The 25625-nt window shown below is 45.0% G+C and overlaps 1 protein-coding gene across 1 annotated transcript; it reads right to left on the bottom strand.

Moving 5' to 3' along the window:
- Positions 1-4: 4 nt before the first annotated feature.
- Positions 5-16343, bottom strand: Znf454 (zinc finger protein 454). Its single transcript, XM_034504848.2, has 5 exons — positions 15673-16343; positions 14433-14562; positions 13092-13218; positions 11459-11548; positions 5-4424 (listed from the first exon to the last, which is right to left on the bottom strand). Exons 2-5 carry the CDS (start codon positions 14463-14465, stop codon positions 3094-3096), a joined length of 1581 nt encoding a protein of 526 aa, XP_034360739.1. The 5' UTR covers positions 14466-14562; positions 15673-16343; the 3' UTR covers positions 5-3093.
- Between the last annotated feature and the right edge of the window lie 9282 nt (positions 16344-25625).

Raw genomic sequence — 25625 nt, 5'->3', positions numbered from 1 at the left:
GATATGCAGTGAGTTTTGCCTTCTAGTTGAAAGCTTTTTTTTTTCTTTTCTTCTTGTTTTTTGCTTGTTTGTTTTGTTTTGTTTTTGCATCCATATGGTTTTCCTGGGCTTTGACTCTTTGATTTAGAAAGATTTCTAGTCTTTCCAGACTGCACTTCACAGATCCAGCTAAGGTTAGTGACTAGAATTCTGGCTTCCTGCCAAGGCCCCCACTTCGGGTCCAGTCAATCTTGTTCTCTGGTGCGAATTCCTTAATACGCAATGGCCGCCATGCCACCTTCCTCTTACCGGCTCTTTCTCAAGCATTCCATTGTTGACTTTCTCCATATGATGACCAATGTTGTAACGGGTAGTAGGTCCTCTGTTATTGGGAACTTTTCATATTTACTGTAACAATGAGGTTTCTTTCCTTCCTGAATTCTGCAGTGTATCCAAGTTGTGACTTTGACAAGAGATATCTATCTCATCTCCTCCTGAAATTCCTCTACTTGGTTATTTTTTTCTTTCTCCTTTTTTTTTTTCTTTTTTTGTGCTCATTGGGGGACTGGCAACTCCTTGAGAGTCTTAATGAGAATTTATAGCTTTGAATGAGCAGATAACTGGTCAATCAAATAGAAATAAAGTTTTTAATGTTTTTTTTTCTTCAAATTTGTGAATCTTATAAGGGATTCTGCCAGTATAGGTTTTTGTCTCCTCAGAAATAAGAGCAAGACTATACCTGAAGGCTTTATTGTATCACCTGCCCTTGAGTTATCCCTCCTGGAATTATCAGGTCCAGCAAAATCTGAGGTTTGGATCGGAGGCTTAGTCCGTATTTTTTATTAGTTCTTCTGCTCAGTCTGAGTTGCTCACATCAGAGGAAGGCTGTGACTTGGGTAAGACCAACTTCACTCACCTCTTCTCAACCTTTCTTCCCATGGAAGTTGCTGAGAGTTGCAGGTAAGAGTTTTATTACCTCTTATGTTAATGATATGTTTGTACTTTCTCAACACCATGAAAATTTTGTCACACTTATTCTGGTTTTAAGACATGCTTGCTTCTTGCAAGCTTACCCCAATTACCCATCACACACATTACTTTTCAGTGTATTGAGTAAATTCTAGTTAACAAATATAACATTTCCCCATTTGACTTTAGTTTTCTGTTGATTTAGTTATCAGTTTGCAAAATTTCTTCTAAAAATGTAATAAAATATTCAATTGTAAATATTCTTCCATTATCTGATAGTGTGAAATGGCTTCAGAAATACCCTTAACTGCTCAGCATGGTAGCGCGTACCTGTGTTTCCAACATTTGGTAAATAGAGTCAGGAGAATCAGGAATTTAAAGCCCAGCCTCAGCTACATAGTTAGTTTGAGTCCAACCTGGGCTACATGAGACCCTTATCTGAAGAAACAAAGAAAATCAATAGCCAAAGTGAAATATTCTATTTTTCTGAATACTTTTATTTCTAACTTCGAAAATTTCCCTAAATAGTTTTCATCTCTTTGGATCTAGAGGCGGGGCCTGCTCTGAGTGTCAGATGAACAGAAAAGAAACGCTGATACCTTTGGCAATGAAATAACTTCATCCAGGGACTCCAACTCCCTCTCCTGGCTTTCACAGGCATCAGGCAAGTGCAAAATAACTCACATAAACATGCAAAGAAAAAAACCAAACACATAAACAACAAACAAACAAAACAAGCTTAGGTACAGTCTACCACTTTCTAGATGGATGACCTGGGCCAAAGTAGTTAATTTCTCACAGCTAACAAGGCTAGTCTCCTTGGAGGCATCAGATCACCTGGAGCTGGAGTTGCAGACAGTTTGTGAGCCATCTGATGTGCTGGGAGCCTGACTCCAGTCCTTGGGAAGAACAGCAAGTGCTCGTTCCCTCTGAGCTGACCTTCAACCACCAAAAGGTCATTTGGATAGCAGTCAGTGGATATGGAAGAAGGTGGCAGGTCAGACACACAACCTATGATGGCCAGGGTCACCCAATCTTAGATAAACAGGGGAAAGGAACCCATGTGTAAAATCAGGGCAGTTGAGGAAATCCTGACAAAGAGAAAGACTAGAGAAATTTGAAAGGGGACTTTTCCCTCCACAGGACAGGTAGTTCCAGTGTCTGTTGGTGGGATTCCACAAACGTGAGGAAACTTTAGACTCCTTGAGCAGAATGCCACAGGCACTTCTGAGGTGAATGCCCTCCAGGCAGCTCATTAGGATGGAGGAAAACTGATGATGGTTTGAATGGCTAGAGGGTAATGGCTATCATGGAAAACCCCCTACATAGGTATCACACCAGCATCATATTTAGCTGAGGGGGGTACAAATGGGCGATACGGTACCTTTGATGACCTTTGCCTCCAGAAAGAGACCTTGAGTCGTGAAAGCTGGAGATGTGAGGATCCTGCTGATTTTGCATTTCTGACTTGCATTATGAATGAGGTCCAGGGTGGTGATAACAAGGAAAATGGTGGTAAGAACTGGAACTAAGTCAGAAGATTGTCACACAAGTCAAATGAACCTTCCTTGAACACAGGTAAGAAGCAAGTGGGCAGGCAGACCCAGGAGACTGACAAAGGGTAGCAGAAACATGAGAAGCATAATGTAACTGACTCTTGACTCCTGCTTGAATTACTTGATTACCTGCTTCACACTGGGCATCAGGGATGGGGGTGAGGAGAGACAAAGGGTTCTGTTACTAAAGACAGCACCTTTCTTACATGAGAAAATCTAGAACAAAATACTTATAGACTATTTACTTAACTTTTTTGTTCCTTCACTTCGCAATCTCAAGTTTCATAACTTTGTAATTATCTTTAAAAATTGTAAATTTGATAAACTGGCATTTATACTTTTAATGAAGTTTCATTTTGGTTCTGATAGTAGTAATTCAAGCCAACAAAAAGGCACTACTATCCAACTGAGGCAGGCTGAAGAGTAAGGTGTGTTCACCATTCTTAAGATTCTCAAGACCCTAGGCATGATGAAACCTGGCCCCCAGTAAACACAACCATGATGATAAAAGACTTCATTGTGATCATGTACTATCTTCTATTTAATAATTATGACAGCATCCCCACAGCACTTATGAACTGCCTCCCCATCACTTTTCCCCAGTGTGATGCCTCTGATGCTGAATGAGGTTTGCAGTCTGGGTGAAAGCTTTCCCACATTTGTTACATTTGTAAGGTTTTTCTCCCGTGTGAATCCTCTGGTGTTGAGTGAGGTGTGTGCTTCGGATAAAAGCTTTCCCACAGGTTTTACATTTGTACGGTTTTTCTCTTGTGTGAATTCTCTTATGTTGGGTAAGGGCTGACTGGTCACTGAAGGCTTTCTCACATGTGTTACACGTGTAAGGCTTCTCCCCGGTGTGAGTTCTTTGATGCTGTGCTAGGGCTGACTGGTCCCTGAAACCTTTCTCACACAAGCCACATCTGTAAGGTTTCTCTCCAGTGTGAATTTTCCGATGCCGTGCAAAGGATGAGTTTTCCCTGAATGCTTTGCCACATTCGATACATTTATACGGTTTCTCCCCAGTGTGGATTCTCTGGTGCTCAATAAGGGAAGAATTCACCCTGAAGGCCTTGCCACACTCTTTGCATTCAAAGGGTTTCTCTCCAGTATGGATTCTCTGATGCTGCAGAAAACTTGTACTCTGACTGAAGGCTTTCCCACACTCATTACATTTATAGGGCTTCTCGCCACTGTGGATGTTCTGGTGTTTGGTAAGATGTGCTCTGCAAACAAAGGCTTTGTCACAAATGTTGCATTGGAAAGGTTTCTCTCCAGTATGTACTCTGCGATGGTGGGAAAGATGTATGTTCCGGATAAAGGCCTTTCCACAAACATTACATTCAAAGGGCTTTTCTCCGGTATGGATTTTCTGGTGGTAGGTAAGGGAAGAGCTCACTGAGAAGGTCTTGCCACAGTCCTTACACTCATATGGTTTCTCGCCAGTGTGAACTCTTTGGTGATGGATGAGGTGTGTACTCTGGTGGAAGGTTTTCCCACATTCTCTGCATTCATACCGTTTTTCTTTCATTGTTTGCTGACTTGCATTGAATTTCTCAGTGTGAAGTTTCTGATGCTTCTTAAGGGTGGAACTCTTAGAGAAGCCTTTTCCACATCTGCTGCATTCAAAAGCTTTTTTGCTTGCTTGAGATCTCTGACGTTGGATGGGTGACGAGCTTGCTGTACGGCTCTTGTCAGAACCCTTGACTTTCTGTTCACTCAGCTTTGACGGAGTGTCCTGTTGGGTGAGGACCACTTGCTGCAACTTGACCTCCTGACCTTCCTGGCATTGCCAATCTAACAGGTTAGCACATACCCAGTGAGTCTCTCTGGTGGCTCTTTCTTTTGTTATCCATTGATCTGATTCTTTTTTAGGGATATCTGCCTTGAGGAATTTCTTACACATGGCCATTGTAATCCCTCCTGAAAGATATTAAAAGCAGAAATGTCACCTTTATTCTGGTGAAATGGCTTGATGGAATGAAATGAACGGAGGACATTAGAGGTTGATGCTGTGCATGAGGCACAAGTGTTGGGAGCCCAATTTCAGAGCATCTGGGTTGGAATTCTGAGAACAGTTATTTTGTTTGTGACTGAGTAGATTTTATCTGATTTTCAAAGCTCAAAAATATCCAATATAGACCACAAAAACTAACTCATGCTTGTAATCCCAACATCTGAGAGGCTGAGGCAGAAGGACCGCTATGAGTTTGAGGCCAACCTAGGTTAAAGAGTAAGTTTTGGGGGTTGGAGAGATGGCTTAGTGGTTAAGAGCATTGGCTGCTCTTCTACAAAATTGAGGTTCAATTCCCAGCACCCACACAATGGCTAACATCTGTATATGACTCCAGTTCCAAGGTATTCAATGCCCTCTTCTGGCTTTGCATGCACCAAGTATACATGTAGTACAGGGACACACACATAGTTAAACATGAACACGCGTGCACACACACATGAATAATGAACACACATGCACACACACATGAATAATAAAAAGTTTTTAAAAAGAGATTCTGTCTCAAAAAAATTCTTTAGGGAGAGATATCTCTAGATGTGGAGGATCTGGGGTGGGGGAAGGAGAGAAAAACCATGATCAAAATATATTGTATAAAAAAAATTTAATCAAAGAATGAAGTGGAAATTTTGGGGGCTTTTTTTGAGACTCAGTGTCATCTGATGTTTTTTTAGTAATTGTCTTATGAGAGGATTTTTTGCTGAAGCAGACATGTGGAAGATGTTTTGTTCAGAACAGACATGGTGTTTTTCTGTAAGCTGCCTGGAAAGGGGCATGTGATGTTTAGAGCAGATACTTGAGAGAACACATGATGTTTGGAAAGGGTATAAACATAACCCAACAGACAGTGGATGAAGCTGTGTGGCATTGGTTCACCTTGCCACTCTTTGCTGATCATCATTTGTTATGACTTAGTAGAGAGAAATGCTCCAAAGAATTTCTGGTGCTGTTCTGGTAGCTTCTTACCATTTCCTTGGACTCAGGCCGATCGACACAGCCTCATGTTTTCTTCTGGATTGAACTGTCATTGCTGATTTGTGAATGGTGTTTGTGAGTGGATTGAGCTACTGCTGCTGACTCAAGTGAACTAAACTGCCGATATCCTGACAAGCAGACTCGATTCACCCCAGAGGACTATTTCTAAACAGGTCCTCATCCTTCTTTGCCTTATTAGCCTTCCCTTTCCACTACCTCCTATGGTGATGGGCTAAAAGAGAGGTTGTTGTGGTTTATTTATTTATTTATTTATTTATTTATTTAAAAAGCCAAGATATGTTTTGTAGAGTGCGGTATGGTGAGGTGGGAGGGGTGCCTCAGCAGGTACCAGCCTTAGGACCAGTATAGTGTAGAATAGAGTTTATTTAGGGTATGGGAAGAGGCATTAAGAAGGAAGTAGAGACAGATAGAGAGAGAAGGGGAGGGAGAGCGACAGAAAAAGGAGAGGCCAGCCAGGAACATATGGAGAGAGGAGGGAAGGAGAGAGAGGGAGAAAGGGGTCAGGGAGAGAAGAGAGTCTGAGAGTGAGAAGAGGCCCAACAGCCTTTTTTATAGCAAGCCAGGCTTACCTGGCTCTTACCAGGTAACTGTTGGGTGGAGCCTAGAAAGAATGCCAACAGAGGTTAAGCATTTAAGTACAGTTATTAATGTAGGTTATATAAAATATATGCCTACAAAGAAAGCACACAAAAATACAATAAAAAATATTTTAAAAATCTCTATGTAGACCATACTATGCTAACAAATATCTGGGAAAAGCAAACAGGTACATTTTAAGGTTTAAATCATGAGCTTGGGAGACACATCCTTACTGTAAATGAACATGGTCAAAGCTAAAATCCATCTAGGCACAACAGAGAAGAGTGACTGAAAGGCAAAGAACATATGGAAAGCCTCAGTGCAGTTCCATCACCAGTAAAGGTAGAAAAAGTCTTGTTGAGGCAAACCACAGAACCCAGAAGACAATGACATAACATGCCAAGAGTTAAAAGAACCGAATTTCCAAACTCAAAAGAGGAAGTCAACCAAAAAGAGAAAACATCTCCAAAGAGTCAACAAGAAAGTAGATAACTGCCTACTAAATAAACAAATAAACAAAGACTGTGCCTATGTCCAAAGAAAACCATGAGTGTCCCTGACAGATGAAAGGAACAAATGTGTAAAAATACACAAATATAAGAAATAAGTAGTTAGGAAAGTAAATTTTGGATAATAAATATAGATCATGTTATATAATAATTACAATACCTTGACATTTGTAGAACTAAAATACACAGAAAAAATATATGACAGGCAACATAAAAGGGGGAACAGGAAGCAGTTTAACACGGAAAGGCGCATGAGCCCGCCCTCACAATTCCATTTTCTTTGTTTTGGGACAGCATTCAAGTTCACTATGCAGCTGACAATGACCCTAAACTTTAAGTCCTCCCACCTTCATCTCCCAAGCACTGGGGTTATAGGTGTGCAGCAGAAAGCCAGGTTTATGCAGTGCTGGGATTGACCAGGGCTTGGAGTGTGTTAGGCAAGGACTCTACCCACTGAGCTACATTCCCCATCCTGCATGAGAACATTATTAGTTTGGATAATAAAAAGCTAGTTTCTAAATATCACACTTACCACTAAAAGTCTAAAGATTGTAAGTCAATGAGCTAACACAGGCCGAACACGGAAAAACTAAAACAACCCAAGAGAAAGGCAGAACGATAAAAAGGGATTTAAAGCAGGTGAGTGAACAGTAGGAAGAGGAGTGCGGACACCAACCCCACACAGAGTGGGGTAAGCTAAATAAACAACCCAGCTTCAGGCCAGGAGCAAAGAAACAGGAAAACACAGGCACTGAAATAGTAAAGCTAAAAGAATAGAAAGGATTTAAAATGTAAAAGAAAGATGACGCTTGTGTTAGTATCAGACAAATTCCACAACATCAGAGAAAACGGGCTTCTGTCAAAGGGGCAATTCTCTGGGCGTGTAATAGGAACATCTCCAACATCCAAATGTTCAAAGTCAAAACCAGAGAAAGAGAAAGAAAGTGATGCCTTTCTGTATTCCTGACACATCAAAGGAGAAATCACGACACCAATTTTAAGTCTTCCGAACTGAAATGTGCTATAAATACAGACATGAACAGGAGCTCACAGGACAGCTAAAGCTTTCAAATATAGTAAACATATAAATATTGACTATCAATCTGAAGAGATCAGAAAAAGAGGAAACTAAATCTAATGAAGAGGGAAATAATACAGAAAACAAGCTGCCAAGAGGTTAAAAAGCAAGAATTAAAAAACCCGATATACCTTTAGCAAGACAAGTGAAACATGAAAGACCATGTCACCTATGTCAGTTTTCAGTAGTGTTCATGGGAGATCCCTACATGGATATTCTTTGCATTTTTCTGGCTTAGAGTGTATAGTACCCCACATGTTAAAGCAGCAACAAGACAGATTGCTCAATGACTTGTAATGGTAGTAACAGTGGCTAGATTCACGCTCCGAGGAGCTTGCTGCTTTAAGAGACTGGCTGGGGACTGCTCCCTGGGTGCTCCCTGGGTGCTCCCTGGCATCCTCCCACCTCTGCCTCCAGTCAATGCTAGAGTTACAGATGTATGCTGTCATGTCTAGCTTTTATCCAAGAAAAAAGGATCTGAGGTCTTCACGTTGGTGAGGCAAGCATTTACACACTAAGCCCCTCATCCCCAAGTCTTAACCTTATGTGATGGTTTGAACGCTGGGCCCATAGGGAGTGGCACTATTAGAAGGTGAAGCCTTGTTGGAGTATGTGTGGGTTTGATGGAGGAAGTGTGTCACTGTGGAGGCGGGCTTTGACGTCTCCTATACTCAAGCTCTGCTCAATGTTTGCGGCCTGTGGATCAAGATGTAGAACTCTCTGCTCCTCCAGCACCACGTCTGCCTGCATGGCACCATGCCTCCCGCCATGAAGGTGACGGAATAAACCTCTGAAACTGTAAGCCAGCCCCAAATTAAATGTTTTCCTTTATAAGAATTGCTTTGGTCATGGTGTCTCTCCACAGCAATGAAACCCAACCTAAGAAACCTTATTAATTTTTAGTCCCAGTAGAATGAGCTACTAGGAGGCAGTGCAGTTGGAGGAAACATGTTACTGGGAGTATGTCTTTGAAGGTTCATCTTGTTCCTGACCCCTTCCTGTTTTGTCTCTTAGCTTCCAGGCTGTCATGAAGCAGGAGCTTTCCTCCCCTACCTTCTATGGTGTTTGTCCTGTTGCAGGGCCACAAACAACGGTGTCAGCTCACCATCGACTACAGACTCTGAAACTGAGCCAGAATAAGCCTTACTTCCTTTTGAATTATACCTCTCAGGTATCTTGCCACAGCAGGAAAATGTGACTCAGAAAAGAAACCCAGGAAATTTGGCAGAAAACAAAGCTAGTGGGCTAAAGAGACGGCTCAGCACCCAGGGGATCTCAGTTTTGTTTCTAGTAGCCATGGTGGTAGTGGTGGTGGTGGGGTGGTGGTGGTGGTGGCGGGGTTGTATGTGTTGGAGTGACTTACAACTTCCTGTTAACTCTAGCTACAGGGTAAATTGATGCCCTCTTATGGTTTCTGGGAGCACTGCACACACATATACAACCTGGCCCCCTCCTCCCCTGATAATTTTCTTACTATTGCAAATCAAGCTCCAGTAAACATGGATGGGCTATGGTGGGATGCTTGGGGATCGGTTCAGGCATGAGATAGCTATCATGTGGTAATTCTATATTTAATTTTTTGAGAGATCCTTACTGATTTCCGTATGGCTGTGCTTTACACTCCCATCAGGAGCAAATAAGGCTTTCTCTTTGCCCAGTTTCTTGCCAGCAGTCATTCTTAGACAGTTATTTTTACTCACAGAAAGAAAAACATCATGATAGATGGCTTTGCTTTTTATATTTTCTGTCCTCTGGGCCATGGGCTGACAGAGAGAGTAACAGTTAAGTGACACACAGGGTGGTCTGGGCTAGGGGTGGAGGAGAAGAGTATGGGAATCAACAAATCTTGTTTGAAAATACTATAATGAAACCTGATGCTGTGTGTGCTAATTGAAACTACCAGTCTATGCTAAGCCAAGAGTGATAGGTGTGACCACGGGGAAATTTTAATCTAAAACAGCTGAGCCGCCCTTGACTGACATGCCTGGGCAGAGTGTTCCACTGTTCTGCATTTTGAGATATCTGCACATGCATAATGACATGTCTTTGGGATGGGACTCAATATTAAATATGAAACCCTCTATGTTTATATATATATATATATATATTGTACATACAACTGAAGGTAATTATATAGGAGAGTTTCACTGTCTGAATTTTAATTGTGACCTGTCATCTGAAGTCAGGTGTGGTGGTTTGTCAGTACTTGAAACGTTGGGGATTTGGGCTGGTAAGATAGCTTTGACTTAAGGCATTTGGTTGTCAAAGAAGATCAAATCTACAGAATATTCTATAGGGGTGAGTTAGAGATTTTCTTTATATCCCCATATTGGGGATTGAACCTAGGACACCATGCAAGCTCTACCACTGAGATACATCAGTTGTAAGTTAAATACTTTTGTAAATAACTGCAATTTTGAGTTATGATAGTTAAATTCCATCAAACATTGAGTCCTAGACATTTGAGGTAGGTAGATATTAACTATAATATAGAAACCTTTGCCTATTTCACTAGATTATAGTGAAAAAATAGTAAGAGGTCTTAACAGATACTTTACAGGACAAATATGGTGGAACATGCCTTTAATCTCAGCATGTGGGAGGCAGAGGCAGGGGGATCCCCTGTGAGTTCCAAGTTAGCCTTGTCTACAATAGGGAGTTCCAGGACAGCCAGGGCTATGTAGAAAGACTCTATCTCAAGAAAAAAAAAGATATTTTATAGCCTGTATCACATTATAGGAAAGTGCATTGTTACAGGATCTTAGGTAAGGCAAGGGAGGTTCCTAGAATACTTCAAAGTAGCAGGAAGACATATCCCGAGTCTTTGAGTCAGAAGCCCCAGGGGACTCCACAGGACAAGCAACAGCCACTGAACTGTCATGTTCTCCACATTCCAGACAGCGAGTCTCACTAGCAGGCACACGCTGCTCTAAGTGTGAGCAATATAGCAAAGAATATGATAATCCTGGCCCTTCTGGCACCTGTAGCAAGCACCAAGCCTGGCACAGGAGGACAGTTAAACTCCGGGTGAATATACCTCCATGTGGTCGAAGAACAAGAGATGGGAGGATATGAGTGTTTGCTTCACTACAAAAAAAGTTGTGTCAGCAAGCACAAAACCATCTCCAGAGCACCAGGGAGGCTCCTCAATGGAGAATTGCAGGCAGCTCCTGCATGTTGGATTTAGAATAGGCCATATTTTTTTGCGGGGGGGGGGCGTATTTTTAAAGATTTATTTAATTTTATGTATGTGAGTACACTGTCATCCTCTTCAAACCAGAAGAGAGCATCAGATCCCATTACAGATGTTTGTGAGCCATCATGTCATTGCTGGGAAATGAACTCAGGACCTCTGGGAGAGCAGTCAGTGCTCTTATTAACAGCAAAGCCATCTCTCCAAGACTTAGACTGCTAATTTGTAAAAATTCAATTTTATTGATGGATATGAACGTGTGTGCAGTGTGCCTTTGGAAGCCACGTGAGGATGCTGGATCTCCTGGAGATGGAGTCACAGACAATTGTGAGCTGCACAATGTGGGGCCTAGGCACTGAAGCTGGGTCCCCTGGAAGAGGGCAAGCGCTCTTAACAGCTGAGCCACCTCTCTAGCCACAGACTACTAATTTATGTGAAACATGGAGAGAAGGAAGTCCTCAGTACAGACTTCCATACAGAATGTCAGTTTGGATATGCATGCTGGGACAATATGGCTCAGGCATGTCACATTGCTAAGACCCCACTACCTGGGCTCCTCCCACAGTCTCCCACATGCATGACCCTTACCCAGAACAAAGTCCTCGGGAGCCTCTTCTGACAAACATTTTTCCACTTCTTCCGGGGGAAAGAGCATATCTGGTCGGGATCCTGAGAGACCTGCGTGTGAAGGAGGAAGAAAACCATGACCTTATCTGTGCATAATCGAGATAAGTCATTGTAAAGATGAGACCAGGTCCCCAGAATATACTAGAAATGGTGATTAGAGAGGAAGGTGAGCATGTTTCTAAGGGGTGGGGCAAGATGGCCTGGGACCTGACACAGAAAGTCTGTTCCCACACACCTTTAACTTGTGACATATCTCTAGACTTAAACAGAGCTCTGGGAACCCCAAGGGGATAGACATATACTAGGAGTGAAGGCAGAATCATGAGCCAGCCCAATTCCAACCCACTCTGTTGTTCAGGGACCCCAACAAGTCCCCCAAAGTTGAAGCTGAGCCCCGTGCTGTCTAGCTTACCTCAGGGACCCCAACAAGTCTCCCAAAGGTGAACCTGAGCCCTGTGCTGTCCAGCTTACCTCAGGGACCCCAACAAGTCCCCCAAAGGTAAACCTGGGCCCCGTGCCATCCAGCTTACCTCAGGGACCCCAACGAGTCCCCCAAAGGTAAACCTGGGACCCGTGCCATCCGGCTTACCTCAGGGACCCCAACAAGTCCCCCAAAGGTGAACTTGAGCCCCGTGCTGTCCAGCTTACCTCAGGGACCCCAACAAGTCCCCTAAAGCTGAAGCTGAGCCCCATGCTGCCCAGCTTACCTCAGGGACCCCAACAAGTCCCCCCAAAGGTGAACCTGAGCCCTGTGCTGTCCAGCTTACCTCAGGGACCCCAACAAGTCCCCCCAAAGGTGAACCTGAGCCCCGTGCTGTCCAGCTTACCTCAGGGACCCCAACAAGTCCCCCCAAAGGTGAACCTGAGCCCTGTGCTGTCCAGCTTACCTCAGGGACCCCAACAAGTCCCCTAAAGCTGAAGCTGAGCCCCATGCTGTCCAGCTTACCTCAGGAATCCCAAAAGTCCCCCAAAGGTGAACCTGAGCCCTGCGCTGTCCAGCTTACCTCAGGAACCCCAACAAGTCCCCCAAAGGTAAACCTGAGCCCCGTGCCATCTGCCTTACCTCAGAGACCCCAACAAGTCCCCCAAAGGTGAACCTGAATCCCGTGCTGTCCAGCTTACCTCAGGGACCCCAACAAGTCCCCTAAAGCTGAAGCTGAGCCCCGTGCTGTCCAGCTTACCTCAGGAACCCCAACAAGTCCCCCAAAGGTAAACCTGGGCCCCGTGCCATCTGCCTTACCTCAGGGACCCCAACAAGTCCCACAAAGGTGAACCTGAGCCCCATGCTGCCCAGCTTACCTCAGGGACCCCAATAAGCCCCCAAAAGGTGAACCTGAGCCCTGTGCTATCTGCCTTACCTCAGAGACCCCAATGAGTTCCCCAAAGGTAAACCTGAGCCCCGTGCCATCTGCCTTACCTCAGGGACCCCAACAAGTCCCACAAAGGTGAACCTGAGCCCCATGCTGCCCAGCTTACCTCAGGGACCCCAATAAGCCCCCCAAAGGTGAACCTGAGCCCTGTGTTATCTGCCTTACCTCAGAGACCCCAATGAGTCCCCCAAAGGTGAACCTGAGTCCCGTGCTGTCCAGCTTACCCAGTGAGACCAGGTTACTATAGTTCTCTAGCATTACATCCCGATACAAGGCCTTCTGGGCAGAGCTCAGCCGACCCCATTCCTCCTGGGTGAAGAGCACGGCCACATCCTCGAAGGTCACCGAGTCCTGTAACACAGAACCCTCCTTACCACCCAGGCCACACCACAGAGAAGTTCATACTGGCTGTCTCCACACCTCTCCTGGATCATCCATCTGCAGGAAGCTGGTGTTCAGGGACAAGCTAGGCATTTCCTCAGCATCTCCTAGTGGCCGAGCTTTGTGCTGCAGACAAACTTTGTCCCCAACTGTAGAGAAGCAGTGAGACTGTGCACTTGTCCACTGTGCCCACGTCTCCCACTCTCCACAGCCATAACGTAGCTGGTGCAACCTCTCGGCACAACGCACACTTCCGTGTTTGTGGTGATGGTGGTGTAGATGAACAGAGGGCACTGGCAGAAGTGTAAAAGGATACAGCGCACAGTACTGTACAGCGGCTAACACTGGATAACAACAGCACACCACACTGATACACTTAGTGTCCTCTTTTTAAATCATTACTTTAGCATAACACTCCAATACACTCAAGAAATCTTTCCTGTGATACTCTATGTCACATCTCACCAGCAGCAACCTCACATGTTTTGTGTTTTCTGCAACCCTGGATTACACAAGGAGGCTAGGGTGAATAGCTGACCCAGACCATGTAGGTGCTCACAAATACCCTCTGTGTGTTCACATGAAGACCAAACAGCTACAGGATGCACTTCTCAGAATGGACCAAGTCCTTCAATGGCACATGTCCACTGCCTTCAGTAAGTCTTGTGTGTGTGTTGCATGTGACTTATCCTAGAGCTTGACACATGCCACACAACGATTCTATTATATAGCAATTCCCCTAGCATATAGATGTAGTGTTATAGACTCCTCTCAAAGAAGTTACATGTTGTCTTTAAAAGACATCAATAAATAAATGGAGTCCAGGAAACCCCATGTTCACAGGGAACAGTTCAAATTCCTCCTTTTAGCTCCTGTGTCAGTTCCTGCCTTTATCATTTAGGACTAACATCTTACTGGCTCAGAGAAGTGGAAAGGTTTTCATTTCATGCTAACCTAGAACTCTGCTCAGCGGTGTCATTCACATGCCTCACAGACAGCGCTAAGCTCATTAGGAGGAGATGTGTGGTGGGAGGGAGCAAGTGGGGTCAGGTGTTCGGGGAGACTGGATAAGGACAGCTTCTGGTTAGAGCAAACAACACATACTCTTCAAGTCAAGAACACAACTGGGGGACAGGGGGATGACACTGGATGGTGAGGACTCACAAGGCTCCTCTCCCACTCACCTGGACCGGGGCTGGGAGGTGGCTGACAGCCATTTCTTTTCTCTGGTGAGCTGAGGAACACTGAGTAGGGAGGAGGCAGGGGAGGAACTTTACAACTGCAGGGTTCCTCAGACAAGAGATATCTGCACACCTGTGATGAGAGGGCCAGGTCAAAGGTCACAGGGATGCACCTCAACATCCACATCCTGGCTTCCTCAGTTCCCCTAAAGCAATGAGTTCTTTGTTCAGTTTACTCTGGCGCCCTGCTGCCTTTGAAGGTGGCTGTCCTTGCCTAACCTGTAAAGTGACTGTTCCTATGCCATTTGCATCTTTCCTTTAGTCAGACCCTCCATGCCTTCCTGTTTTGTGTGGCTTTGGCTTTCCCCTGCAGAAAGCTTGCCCAGCCCAGTTCTAAAACACTACCCATGCTCTGTCCTTTCCCCTACAGCTGTGCTTTGGAGACTTAAGACACTCTTTCCTCCTGGGACAGCTTGATCTTAACTAGAGGGAAGGAGGAGGGAGAGAGTTGACTCTCTCCTGAAAGGGAAGGGGATTTAAGCAGGCCAGATGTTCACCTTGGAAGCCTTGCAGCGCAAGTATTGTGTGGCTTAAGGATTCTCCTTCTCTGGGTTGGTTTAAGTGAACAGGAGTTTGTTCAACAGGCAGTGTGTTTGTTCTCTCTCTCTCTCTCTCTCTCTCTCTCTCTCCCTCCCTCCCTCCCTCCCTCCCTCTCACCCTCCCTTCCTCCCTCCCCTTTTCTCCCTTCTTCTCTCCCTCCCTCCCTCTCCCTCCCACCGCCTCCCCCCGTGTGTGTGTGTGTGTGTGTGTGTGTGTGTGTGTGTGTGTAGAAGGGTGTTTCGAGTGGGAGAGTGTAGGGGGTCGGGTTTGGGGAGAATGAATCATTCACATAAGTCACCCTCCACAGTTTTGTCAAGTGCAGGGGCTGCACTGAAAATGTCCTGTACTCGAGTTCCTCAGAGAGAACGTGGAGCCACACTTAGGCATATACCCAGCAGCTGGACGGAACTGTATTTCTGAGTTTGCTGCAAGATAAGCTAGACGTCTTGACCCACCCTTCACATGCAATCAAGTTCCCATCCCTTAGCTCCACCACAAGACAGACCTGCTGGTCCTCTCTCTGTGTGGAATTCAATCTCAGTACATGCGCTGCAAAGTTACGGACATGGGATCCACGCCATCCAAAACGGACCACAACCCACCCTTAGTCTGGGTCCCCTCCGTTCTCACTCCCACACCTGACCTTCGGTCTCTGGACACTGCAGGTCACCTTGGGGCTTCCTTAGAAGCTTGTCCACTGCGGCGACAAAGCATACCCTCGACAGAGCAGTCAGGACACAATGAGCTGGAGCCTGCTGCCCGACGCGGAGCTGCGCCTGCGCATTCGTTTAGGAGCCAGGAAGCCTAATTCCCACAAATCTCCCTGTTGCAGCACTTGGGTTTTTGGACTCCTTTTCTCAGAGGGAGCCCAAGAGCAAAATTGATGAAGTGCGCTTGCGTCGCGTTGTTTTGCGAGCGAAACTACAATTCCCAGAAGCCTCTGCGGTGCGCTATCCTATAGCTGGGCAGACAAGTGGTGAAATAAGGTCCTGGATGCTGTTATCAAGGGAACTAGACCCTAGGATCTGCAAGCAAAGCTAGGGAACGTCCAGGAACTTTGTAATAGCGTCTAGCAGCAGAGAAACAGCTGGAAAGACAATCAGATTCTACAGCCTCTGTTGAAGCTGGACAGGGTAGGCATGGTAGTCCCTGAGTGCAGTGAGGGTTGAGGTAGCAGGGTTGCAGGAGAAGAGGACAAAGGCTCTGGAGGTCTCTAAAACGTAAACAAGTCTCTCTAGGAGCACGGGATGGTATATAGAGAAGTTCGGATTTGCTTCTGATGACTGTATTTTGCAGGACCTGTGGTTATTGAGTGATGTACCAGAATCTTTCCCTGAAAATATCTAGTTGCCTTTGAATATGTAATAAGAGTTTATGGAGGAACTTTCATGTTGGTAAAAAAGTAAACCAAATTCAATTTTAAAAATATGATTTGAGATCGACACTTCTGGTATTGCTGGCCACCCTTTAGGCTGCAATGTCAGTGACTCTATCCTGGGCTTTAGAGATGTCATTCTCTCACTTAGCGTGGTCATAGGTCCATGCACTGTGCAGAGGGTGGAGAAACCGAATGAACCCTGCACTGCAGGGTTGGTGTGACTACGGAAGGTGGTCCATCAAACAGAAAATATTCATCAGGGAGTGAATGACAGGTCAGCAGAGCTATGTTAGGGGATTACAGAGTGAGAAGGGGCAGGGTGCTTGGGAGATTGGACTGTCACAGGAAGAGCTGCCCACAAAGAAGTTGGCTTAGGGTATTTGATGCTTAGCAAGACCAGCATGTTCTCCAGGGACAGGGAAAGAAAAGAGAGCTGAGGATGACAGTGTGTGTGACTCTGAGGCTCTGACCACCATGGTGGGAATGTGGATTCGATTGTGTGTGAGAAGAAAGCAATGGAAGTTCCACATGGACAGATGAAGCTATCTGTACAGACTCTGGTCTGTTCTGGGCAGGACAGATTCAGGCTGAGTTAGGGTTGGCTGTAGGACAGTGACAACTTATGTTGGCTTGATTCCTGACAATCAAATCTCACCTGAAACATCAGCAAAATAAACTAAAAACCCAGATCATGGTGTGGTTGAGGGGGAGAAAGGACACTAGACCTGGAGGTTTGTGCAACAGGCAGTGTGTGGTATACCCTTGCTTGATTATATACCTCTTGTTGGAGGTGATTTGCTTTTGTGCACTGTGTAAGATTGTCTTTGTAGTATTCAAATGGTGATTTTTGTACCAGCAGAGATAAGAGTACAGGCCAGACTTGCGTATTTTTAAGCACCATCTATTTTTGTAAACATCCTCCAACACCTTCTGATTGGCTTAATAACAATGAGTTGAACAGCCTATAGCATAGGAGGATATGATAGATGGAACTTCCGGGCAGAGATAGGAGCTCTGGGAGAGTCTGAGGAGTAAGATTCATCAATGAGACACAGATGAGAGATTCTTTAGTTAGACCCAGGAGAGGGAAGGTTTTTCTATCCAGACAAGGAGGAAGACAGACATACAAAACTGAGGAGAGGTAATCAGCCACATGGCAGTGCATTGACTAACATAAGTGGCTTAGTTTAAGTTGTAAGAGCTAGTTGTGAACAAGGAAGGTAAGGACTAAAGGTTTTATAATTGATATGAGATCACCATGGCATTATTGAGAAGCTGTTGGGTCATAGTAAATCCAATTGGTTCTACTCTAAGACATTGGCTTTGAGAGTCTAGTGGTTCTCCTAGGAGCTGTCAGTTCTGGATGGCAAGCTCATAAATTTAGACATCTGTTTTCAGATATATTGACAATTAAACAGCATTTAGCAGTAGCTGTGTTAGGCAGTTTCCTAAGCACTTTATTATCTAAAACAACCAAAAGCACTAAGGTTTACACCATTAAGAAAGAAGAAAACAGTCACTGATTATGAAATACCTTGAGCAAGGGCCTGATAAGTAGGTGGGGCCAGGAATCCCATTCCTGCTGATGAAGAAAGGTGACAGGGCATCCACAGTGTGTGCCTCGGCTATCTAGGAGGAGACATGTCTTCCAGATTTTCTGATGAACGTAGTGAAACTTTCATTTATATGATTCATTTCTGCTGGGGCTAGTGGAAGTCAGTGGGGGAATGACTATCCTATGGGTAGCCTTCTGCATGTATGTGTATGGGGGTGTGTGCGCGCGCACAGGTACCTGCTGTGTATATCACACACACACAGACACTCACAACCTCTAAACAACACTAGCGGGTAGCTCAGTTGGTAGAGTGCTTGCAGGAATATATTTTGATACCTAGTACAACTGCAACTCAGGAAATAGAGCCAGGCAACACACTGAGTTCAACAACAGCCTGGATGAGGCTATCTCAAAGGTGAAAACAACTGAAAACAAAGTGTAGTGACACCTTTGCTCTCAAATGGCTCTAGCTAGGATTCCTTAATGAGCTTTTCTTACTATTCCCAGCATTTACCAGGCCACACCCATTTCCTTTATGGACTTTCTTTTATTAGAATCTAGGCTAAGAAAGGGGTTGGGAAACACCAAAACTGTTTTCCAGCCTGTTCCCCCTATGAGTTATAGATATGCAAATTAAAGTTTATAGAGGACCAATCTGACTTCTTCAAGACTGGCTACTTTTTCCTAGTTCTTAGTGCTGTGTTGCAGAGCCTAGCATCAAGACTTTTGCTGTAGGGTACAACATCTTCTTTAGCTCCATTTCCTGTCACTCAAAATTGCTCTCAGATAACTAAACCCCCAGAATTTCCTAGGTGTACTCGTGGTTTTGCCATTTTCCCATTATTCTTGTTACTCTGCTATCAGCTGGCTCACTCCCTTGGGCACCCTGAAGTAGGAGCTATTTGACAACCGGGACCAGGTGTCCTTTACTCACTGTACTGTGAATAGGAATGTTTGCAGTTAAGTTATTGTTCTAGCCTGGTATTGTGGGTAGATATGGAACCAGGCCAATTAGTGTAAATATAGGCAAGTGCACTACCTCAACAATATCTTAAGGAGTCAACTCTCAGGGCTGTCGGTGTTCAGCGTTACCTCGGTTGATTGATTAATTTCAAGAAAGAGGCACTGTAGGATGAATTTAGGCTTTTCAGAAGCAGCATCTGTTAGAGTCCAAGAATTGCTGAAGGAAGACCTTAGACTCAAATAATATACAGGGGCAAACAGAGATAAATAACCAGTATTAAGGGGTCAACCATTCATCAAAATGGTGATGACTTGAGAGGCTTGAAGGCCCCTTTTATGCAGGGGTAGGGGGATTTTTCCAGAAGAAATATGTAACCTCTAATATGATTGGTAGGGGGCAAAGCAATGACAGTAGCACCATTTTGATTGGTTGCTATGCTAGTTTCTTTATATTTGGTGATATCTTGAAGAATTTTGGAAGCCAGCCCAGTTCGGGCCTTATTATTTCCTTGAGCAAATTATCCCTGGACCTCAGTCAGCTCCAGATTTATCTTCCTTCCCTAAGTCAGGGCCATAACTGAGCAAAGGCCCAGTCAGTGGCTGTTAGGAGCCACCGTGAGCGTGACAGCATTCGCCATTACAAGATGGTGCGGGCATCCTGTGCCCCCACAAGTAAACAACTATCTGCGCAGGTGCAAAAGGCAAAAGCGAGCCAAAGTCACTGCCCATCCCTGGGGCATAATATGGGGTGATGAGTGAACAGCCAATCAGAAGTGAACACGCCACTCTAGGGTACATATAGCAGTGCCTTTCCCGGGCTTTGGGTCTTTCTGCTTCTGCTGATACAAGAATAAAGCCTCGCTGTAGTAACCACCCGAACACTGCCTCACATGTCTCTTTCACGGGTGAAGGGGACTCGAAAAGGGGCGTGGAACAATTTGGTGCCGAAACCCGGGAATTTCAAGGCGCCGCGGGAGACCCGTCCCCCCCCCCCCCCCAGATTCAGGGTGGGTTAAAAGACTACAGGATCAAGGTACGTCTCTGAGAGATATGTTTGGGGTGGAAGCCTTTGTTGTGAGCTGATTGTCACCCATTGCCGCCGCCGCACTAGTTGGCCTCTTGCTTGTGTTGCTTTTGCTTTTAGCTTGTGTTGTGGGGATCCAGCTCGCAGCACAGCTAATAGTGCAGGTCAAGAGGTTTCAAGAGAGGTCCACTCCAGAGTATCAGAAACAGGGCGTGTTAGCTGGCATCAGGCCAAGGAGCCTGGGGAAAAAGACAAGGTCAAGGAGCCTGGAAAGGAGAAGAAGGCAAAAAAGCCTGGGCAACAGAGGCAGGCCAAGGAGCCTGGTCATAGAAAAGAGTACTCAAAAGGAACAGGGGCCACTGCAGGGCCTGTTAAGGTTAAGGACCCTTCACCGGCTGGTGAAGAGAGAGTGGAGTTCGGGGGGACCCCCCTGTACCCCATTAAGGAGCTTGCCTCCATAGACCTTGGCAGCTCCGAGGAGGAGAGCCTAGAGGAGGAAGCAGCTGCCTGTGCAAAGGATAGCCGTTCTGGGATAAGACTAAGAAAGACCTTGAATCCCTCGGGCCCGCCCTTGCCTCCAGCCTATGCCCTGGGGAGTGTCTCTAATTCATTTCTCAGCCCAGGAGATCGGAGACAGCTACAGCTTGCATTTCTGGTCTTTGAAGCAGCAGAAGGCACTCGTGTTCATGCCCCAGTAGAGTATAGGCAGGTCAAAGAATTAGCTGAGGCAGTACATGCATATGGAATTGGAGCTAATTTTACTGTATCCCAAGTGGAGAGATTAAGTACAGCTGCTATGACGCCAGGAGACTGGCAGGACACAGTGAAGGCGGTACTTAACAATATGGGCCAATACCTAGAGTGGAAGGCCTTGTGGCACGAGGCACTGCAAGCACAAGCCAAGATTAATGCAAACACTGAGGGACAGCAATTATGGACTTTTGACATGCTGGCTGGAGTTGGCATACACGCGAACGACCAGATCACTTATCCCGGGCAGGTCTACGCACAGATAGCATCAGCTGCAATAAAGGCATGGAAGTCTCTCCCTAGGAAGGAAGGTAGTAACTTTTATTTGTCCAAGATAATTCAGACATCTAATGAGTCTTTTTCTGACTTTGTGGCCCGCATGACTGAGGCAGCTGGCAGAATCTTTGGGGAACCAGAGCAAGCAATGCCATTAATTGAACAGATGATCTTTGAAAATGCCACAGCTGAATGCCATGCAGCCATTGCTCCTCAGAGAGCCAGAGGGTTACAAGACTGGTTGAGAGCCTGTCGAGGCTTGGGAGGTCCACTTACTTACTTACTTACTTACTTACATACAGTGGGGTCTACATGTTGCTACTGAGAAAGTTCAATTTTCAGAAATTGGCTCCTTTTTAGGGACGGTTATCTATCCAGAAAAGATAATTCCTCAGAAATTGGAGATTCATAGAGACCATTTACATACTTTGAATGATTTTCAGAAATTATTAGGTGATATAAATTGGTTAAGACCATTTTTAAAAAATTCCCTCGGCCAAGCTGAAACCTTTATTTGATATTTTGGAAGGAGATACTCATATTTCCTCACAGAGGGCCTTAACACTGGCTGCGAGCCGTGCTCTGCAAGCAGTAGAAAATGCTTTACAAGATGCCCAGTTAAAACACATAGATGAAACCAAAACCTTTGACTTATGTGTTTTTAAAACTAGACACTTACCAACCGCTGTATTATGGCAGGAGGGGCCTTTGTTATGGATTCATCCCAATGCTTCTCCCGCAAAGATTATTGAAAGGTATCCAGATTCAGTCGCTCAGCTTGCCCTTCATGGACTAAAAGCAGCCATTACCCATTTTGGAAGGGAGCCTAAGGTTTTGATAGTGCCTTATACTGCCCATCAAGTCCAAATACTAACGGTGACCTCTGATGTTTGGGCAGTGCTGGTTACTTCCTTCAATGGTCAAATAGATAATCATTATCCTAAGCATTCCATCTTACAATTTGCCTTAACTCAAGCTATCATATTTCCACATATTGTGTCTCAGGAGCCACTCCCAGATGGAATGGTAGTTTATACCGACAGGTCTAAAACAGGAGTGGGTGCCTATGTGGTTAATGATAAGGTTACATCCAAACAATACCATGAAACCTCACCTCAAATTGTGGAATGCCTAGTGGTGTCAGAGGTTCTGGAAATCTTTCCAGGTCCCTTAAATATTGTTTCAGATTCCTTCTATGTGGTTAATGCAGTGAAAGCATTAGAAGTTGCTGGGTTAATTAAGACATCTAGCAGACTTGTAGAAGTTTTTCAAAAGATTCAGCTTACCCTGGCTAAGCGAAGATTCCCTGTCTTTATAACTCATATTAGTGCTCACTCAGGCTTACTAGGACCTATGTCCTGTGGAAATGACCTGGCAGATCGAGCCACAAAGTTGATTGCAATTGCCCTTTCACCAAAATTAGATTTGGCTAAAGCCTTTCATAAAAGGTTTCATGTGACAGCTGAGATGCTACAAGGTCGATTTAACATTACTAGAAAGGAGGCTAGAGATATTGTGACTCAATGCCAAAACTGCTGTCAATTCCTACCTGTTCCCCATACCGGAATTAACCCTCGGGGAATTAGGCCATTATAGATCTGGCAAATGGATGTTACTCACATCCCATCCTTTGGCAAATTACAATATTTGCATGTTTCCATTGATACCTGTTCTGGAGTTACGTTCGCCTCTCCATTGACCGGAGAAAAGGCGGCCCATGTTATTCAACATTGTCTCAAGGCTTGGAGTGCCTGGGGAAAGCCTAAAATCCTTAAAACGGACAATGGACCAGCCTACACTTCTCAAAAATTTCAACAATTTTGTTGCCAAATGGAGGTGACACACCTGATGGGTCTTCCTTACAACCCTCAGGGACAGGGCATCATTGAGCATGCTCATCGTACCCTTAAAACTTATTTGATAAAACAAAAAGGAGAAGTTGAGGAAGCTCTGCCATGAGCTACTGTTTCTCTGGCATTTTTTACTCTCAATTTTTTGAATTTGGACAATCAGGGCAATACAGCGGCTGATCGCCATTGCCTAAAACCAACTAGGCCAAAAGAAATGATAAAATGGAAAGATGTTTTGACTGGTCAACGGAAAGGCCCGGATCCTATTTTAATAAGATCCAGGGGAGCGGTTTGTGTTTTTCCACAGGAAGAAGACAACCATGCGGTGACTCGCGGTTCCTGAAAATGACCCCCGAAGGATTCATCTGCAGACGCTCTCAGTTCTCATTTGGACTCTCCTAAATTGGGTTCCTAGTATATATAGTGAATTTAGATGGCTATCCTAACTGCTTTTCCAAAACCTATGCCTTTGCCTTCTTAAAAGGCACCGCTTCTGCTAAACAGAATTTCTCCTATACCCTTAACTGTAATGCCTCACTCCAGTTTGTGTGTATCCTCCATTTCTTTTCATCCTATCCAACAACTCCTTTAATACTTCTACCTATGTAACTTGCTTTATGTCCCAGTGCCGGTCTGCTCTTGTCTATAAGCAGCCCCTAATAGCCAGTATACCACTTGGATCCCTATTCCCGGTTCAGACGTCTGGGACCTTGACCTTATTTCGACAGAAGAGAGATTTTGATATAACTGCAGCCATTATCACTGTTGTTGCCATCTCTGCAGCTGCAGCTGTGACAGCTGGCATGGCCTTGGCTGATCAGGTTACAGCAGCTACTGTTTTTAATCAAATTTCAGAAAAGACCTCTGAGGCTTTGAGCACTCTACAGAAAGTGGATGCATACCTGGCATCAGGCATCCTGTTGGTTAATCAGAGAGTTGATTTGCTCCAAGCCCATGTGGAGCAGCTCACGGATGTGGTTCAAATAAGCTGCGTGTCAGCAACCCCACGTCTATGTAGTATACCTCTGAGATTTGTGAATGATGCATTTGTTCAAAGCCATAATCTTTCTGCTTATTTACAAGGGAGTTGGACTGGGGAGCTGGACCAGATGCAGCAGCAATTGCAGATCCGGATCTTGAGCCTTGATGGAACACGAGTGGACCCTGTTACCCCTGGCGATTTTACTTCTTGGCTTACCTCTGCCTTTTCTTTCTTTCTTAAAGGGTGGGGATAGGTCTGTTTGGTGCAGCCCTATGTTGTGGATTAGTGTTCATGTTATGGTTGGTCTGTAAGCTCAGAGCCCAACAAAAATGTGACAAGGCCGCTATCGCCCAAGCACTCGCAGCCTTGGAGCAAGGATCTCCCCCTGAAATTTGGCTATTTATGCTAAGAAAGTATCTGATGACTGAGACCCTCAGTTGATGCACCCCAAGGGTTCAGCCCATTACACTGGGTCGATGAGAGGTCTAAGTCCAGCCAGCCCTTGCCTGAATAACTGTGGTACCTGAATATTTAGAAGTGTTTGCGAGTGGGTACTCAACAGGGAATGTTCCACGAACGTGGATAGATTTCCCGAAAGTATGCCTGATTGCACAAAGGTTTGATGCCAAAAACCTCCTCTCCTGGTGGCGCCCCAGGGCGCAGGCTCCCTTTCCCCGTCAAAAGGCATCGAGATGGGTATGGGAAGTATTACTCATTGCACGACGACAAGAGAAGAAACCCATTACAATATCTCATTTTGCACAGGGGATCAGGCCTCTGCTTTCCCTCACTGAGTTGGTGCTGCGCTTGATAGGCAAAAGGCTGTTCCATCTTAATAAAATAGAAAGGGGGAGATGTTAGGAGCCGCAGTGAGCGTGACAACATTCACCATTACAAGATGGCGCGGGCATCCTGTGCTCCCACAAGTAAACAACTATCTGCACAGGTGTAAAAGGCAAAAGCGCGCCAAAGTCACTGCCCATCCCCGGGGCGTAATATGGGATGATGCGTGAACAGCCAATCAGAAGTGAACATGCCACTCTAGGGTACATATAGCAGTGCCTTTCCCAGGCTTTGGGTCTTTCCGCTTCTGCTGATACAAGAATAAAGCCTCGTTGTAGTAACCACCTGAACACTGCCTCACATGTCTCTTTTGCGGGCGAGGGGACTCAAAAAGGGGCGCGGAACAAGTGGCTCCTCCCGAAGAGCCCATTATGCTTCCTGGGGAACTGAAAACTTTTATTCCCAAGTTTTTGGACCTTTCAGGTTGATCATCCTCTGAAGGACTGAATTTCCCACTTTGCCTCTTCATTGTTACACAAAGGTGCCTTTAGGAAGCCAATTTCCAAATACCAAAACATCTCATCTCATCTAGGAGTTTTTTGAGGAACCATTACCTAAGCAATTCTCAGACACACAAAACTTCCTGGTTTGCCAGGTACTTCTTGGGAATAAATTATGACAAACTTTAGTGACTCGTTTGGGAAGAGGAACTCCATAAATTTCAAGTAACAAACACTATTTCCAAAGGTTACTTCACATTCTACAAAGGCTACCTGGTCTTAGTACTCCAGAGTTCATGGCAGATACAATGGGTATGCTAAAATTCGGTTATACAGGCTGCCTTCCTTTCTTCCTTTCTTCAGGTAAAATTATTTTTTACTTGCCAGAGTAATTGTTGCCTCAGAGGCTTACTTCCTCCATCTGCTAACCTGGGTGGAGTCCTAGGCTTCTAGCCTCTGCACAATCTTACCTAGGCCTAGAGTGTTTTCAGCCTCTGAGACTTACTGCAGGATACGCTCATCCTTTCTTGTTCTT

The sequence above is a fragment of the Arvicanthis niloticus genome, chromosome 6, assembly GCF_011762505.2.
Source record: "Arvicanthis niloticus isolate mArvNil1 chromosome 6, mArvNil1.pat.X, whole genome shotgun sequence".
NCBI classification, from domain to species: Eukaryota; Metazoa; Chordata; class Mammalia; order Rodentia; family Muridae; genus Arvicanthis; species Arvicanthis niloticus.
The sequence above is the reverse complement of the archived record's forward strand: the minus strand, read 5'-3'. Positions and strand labels throughout refer to the sequence as shown.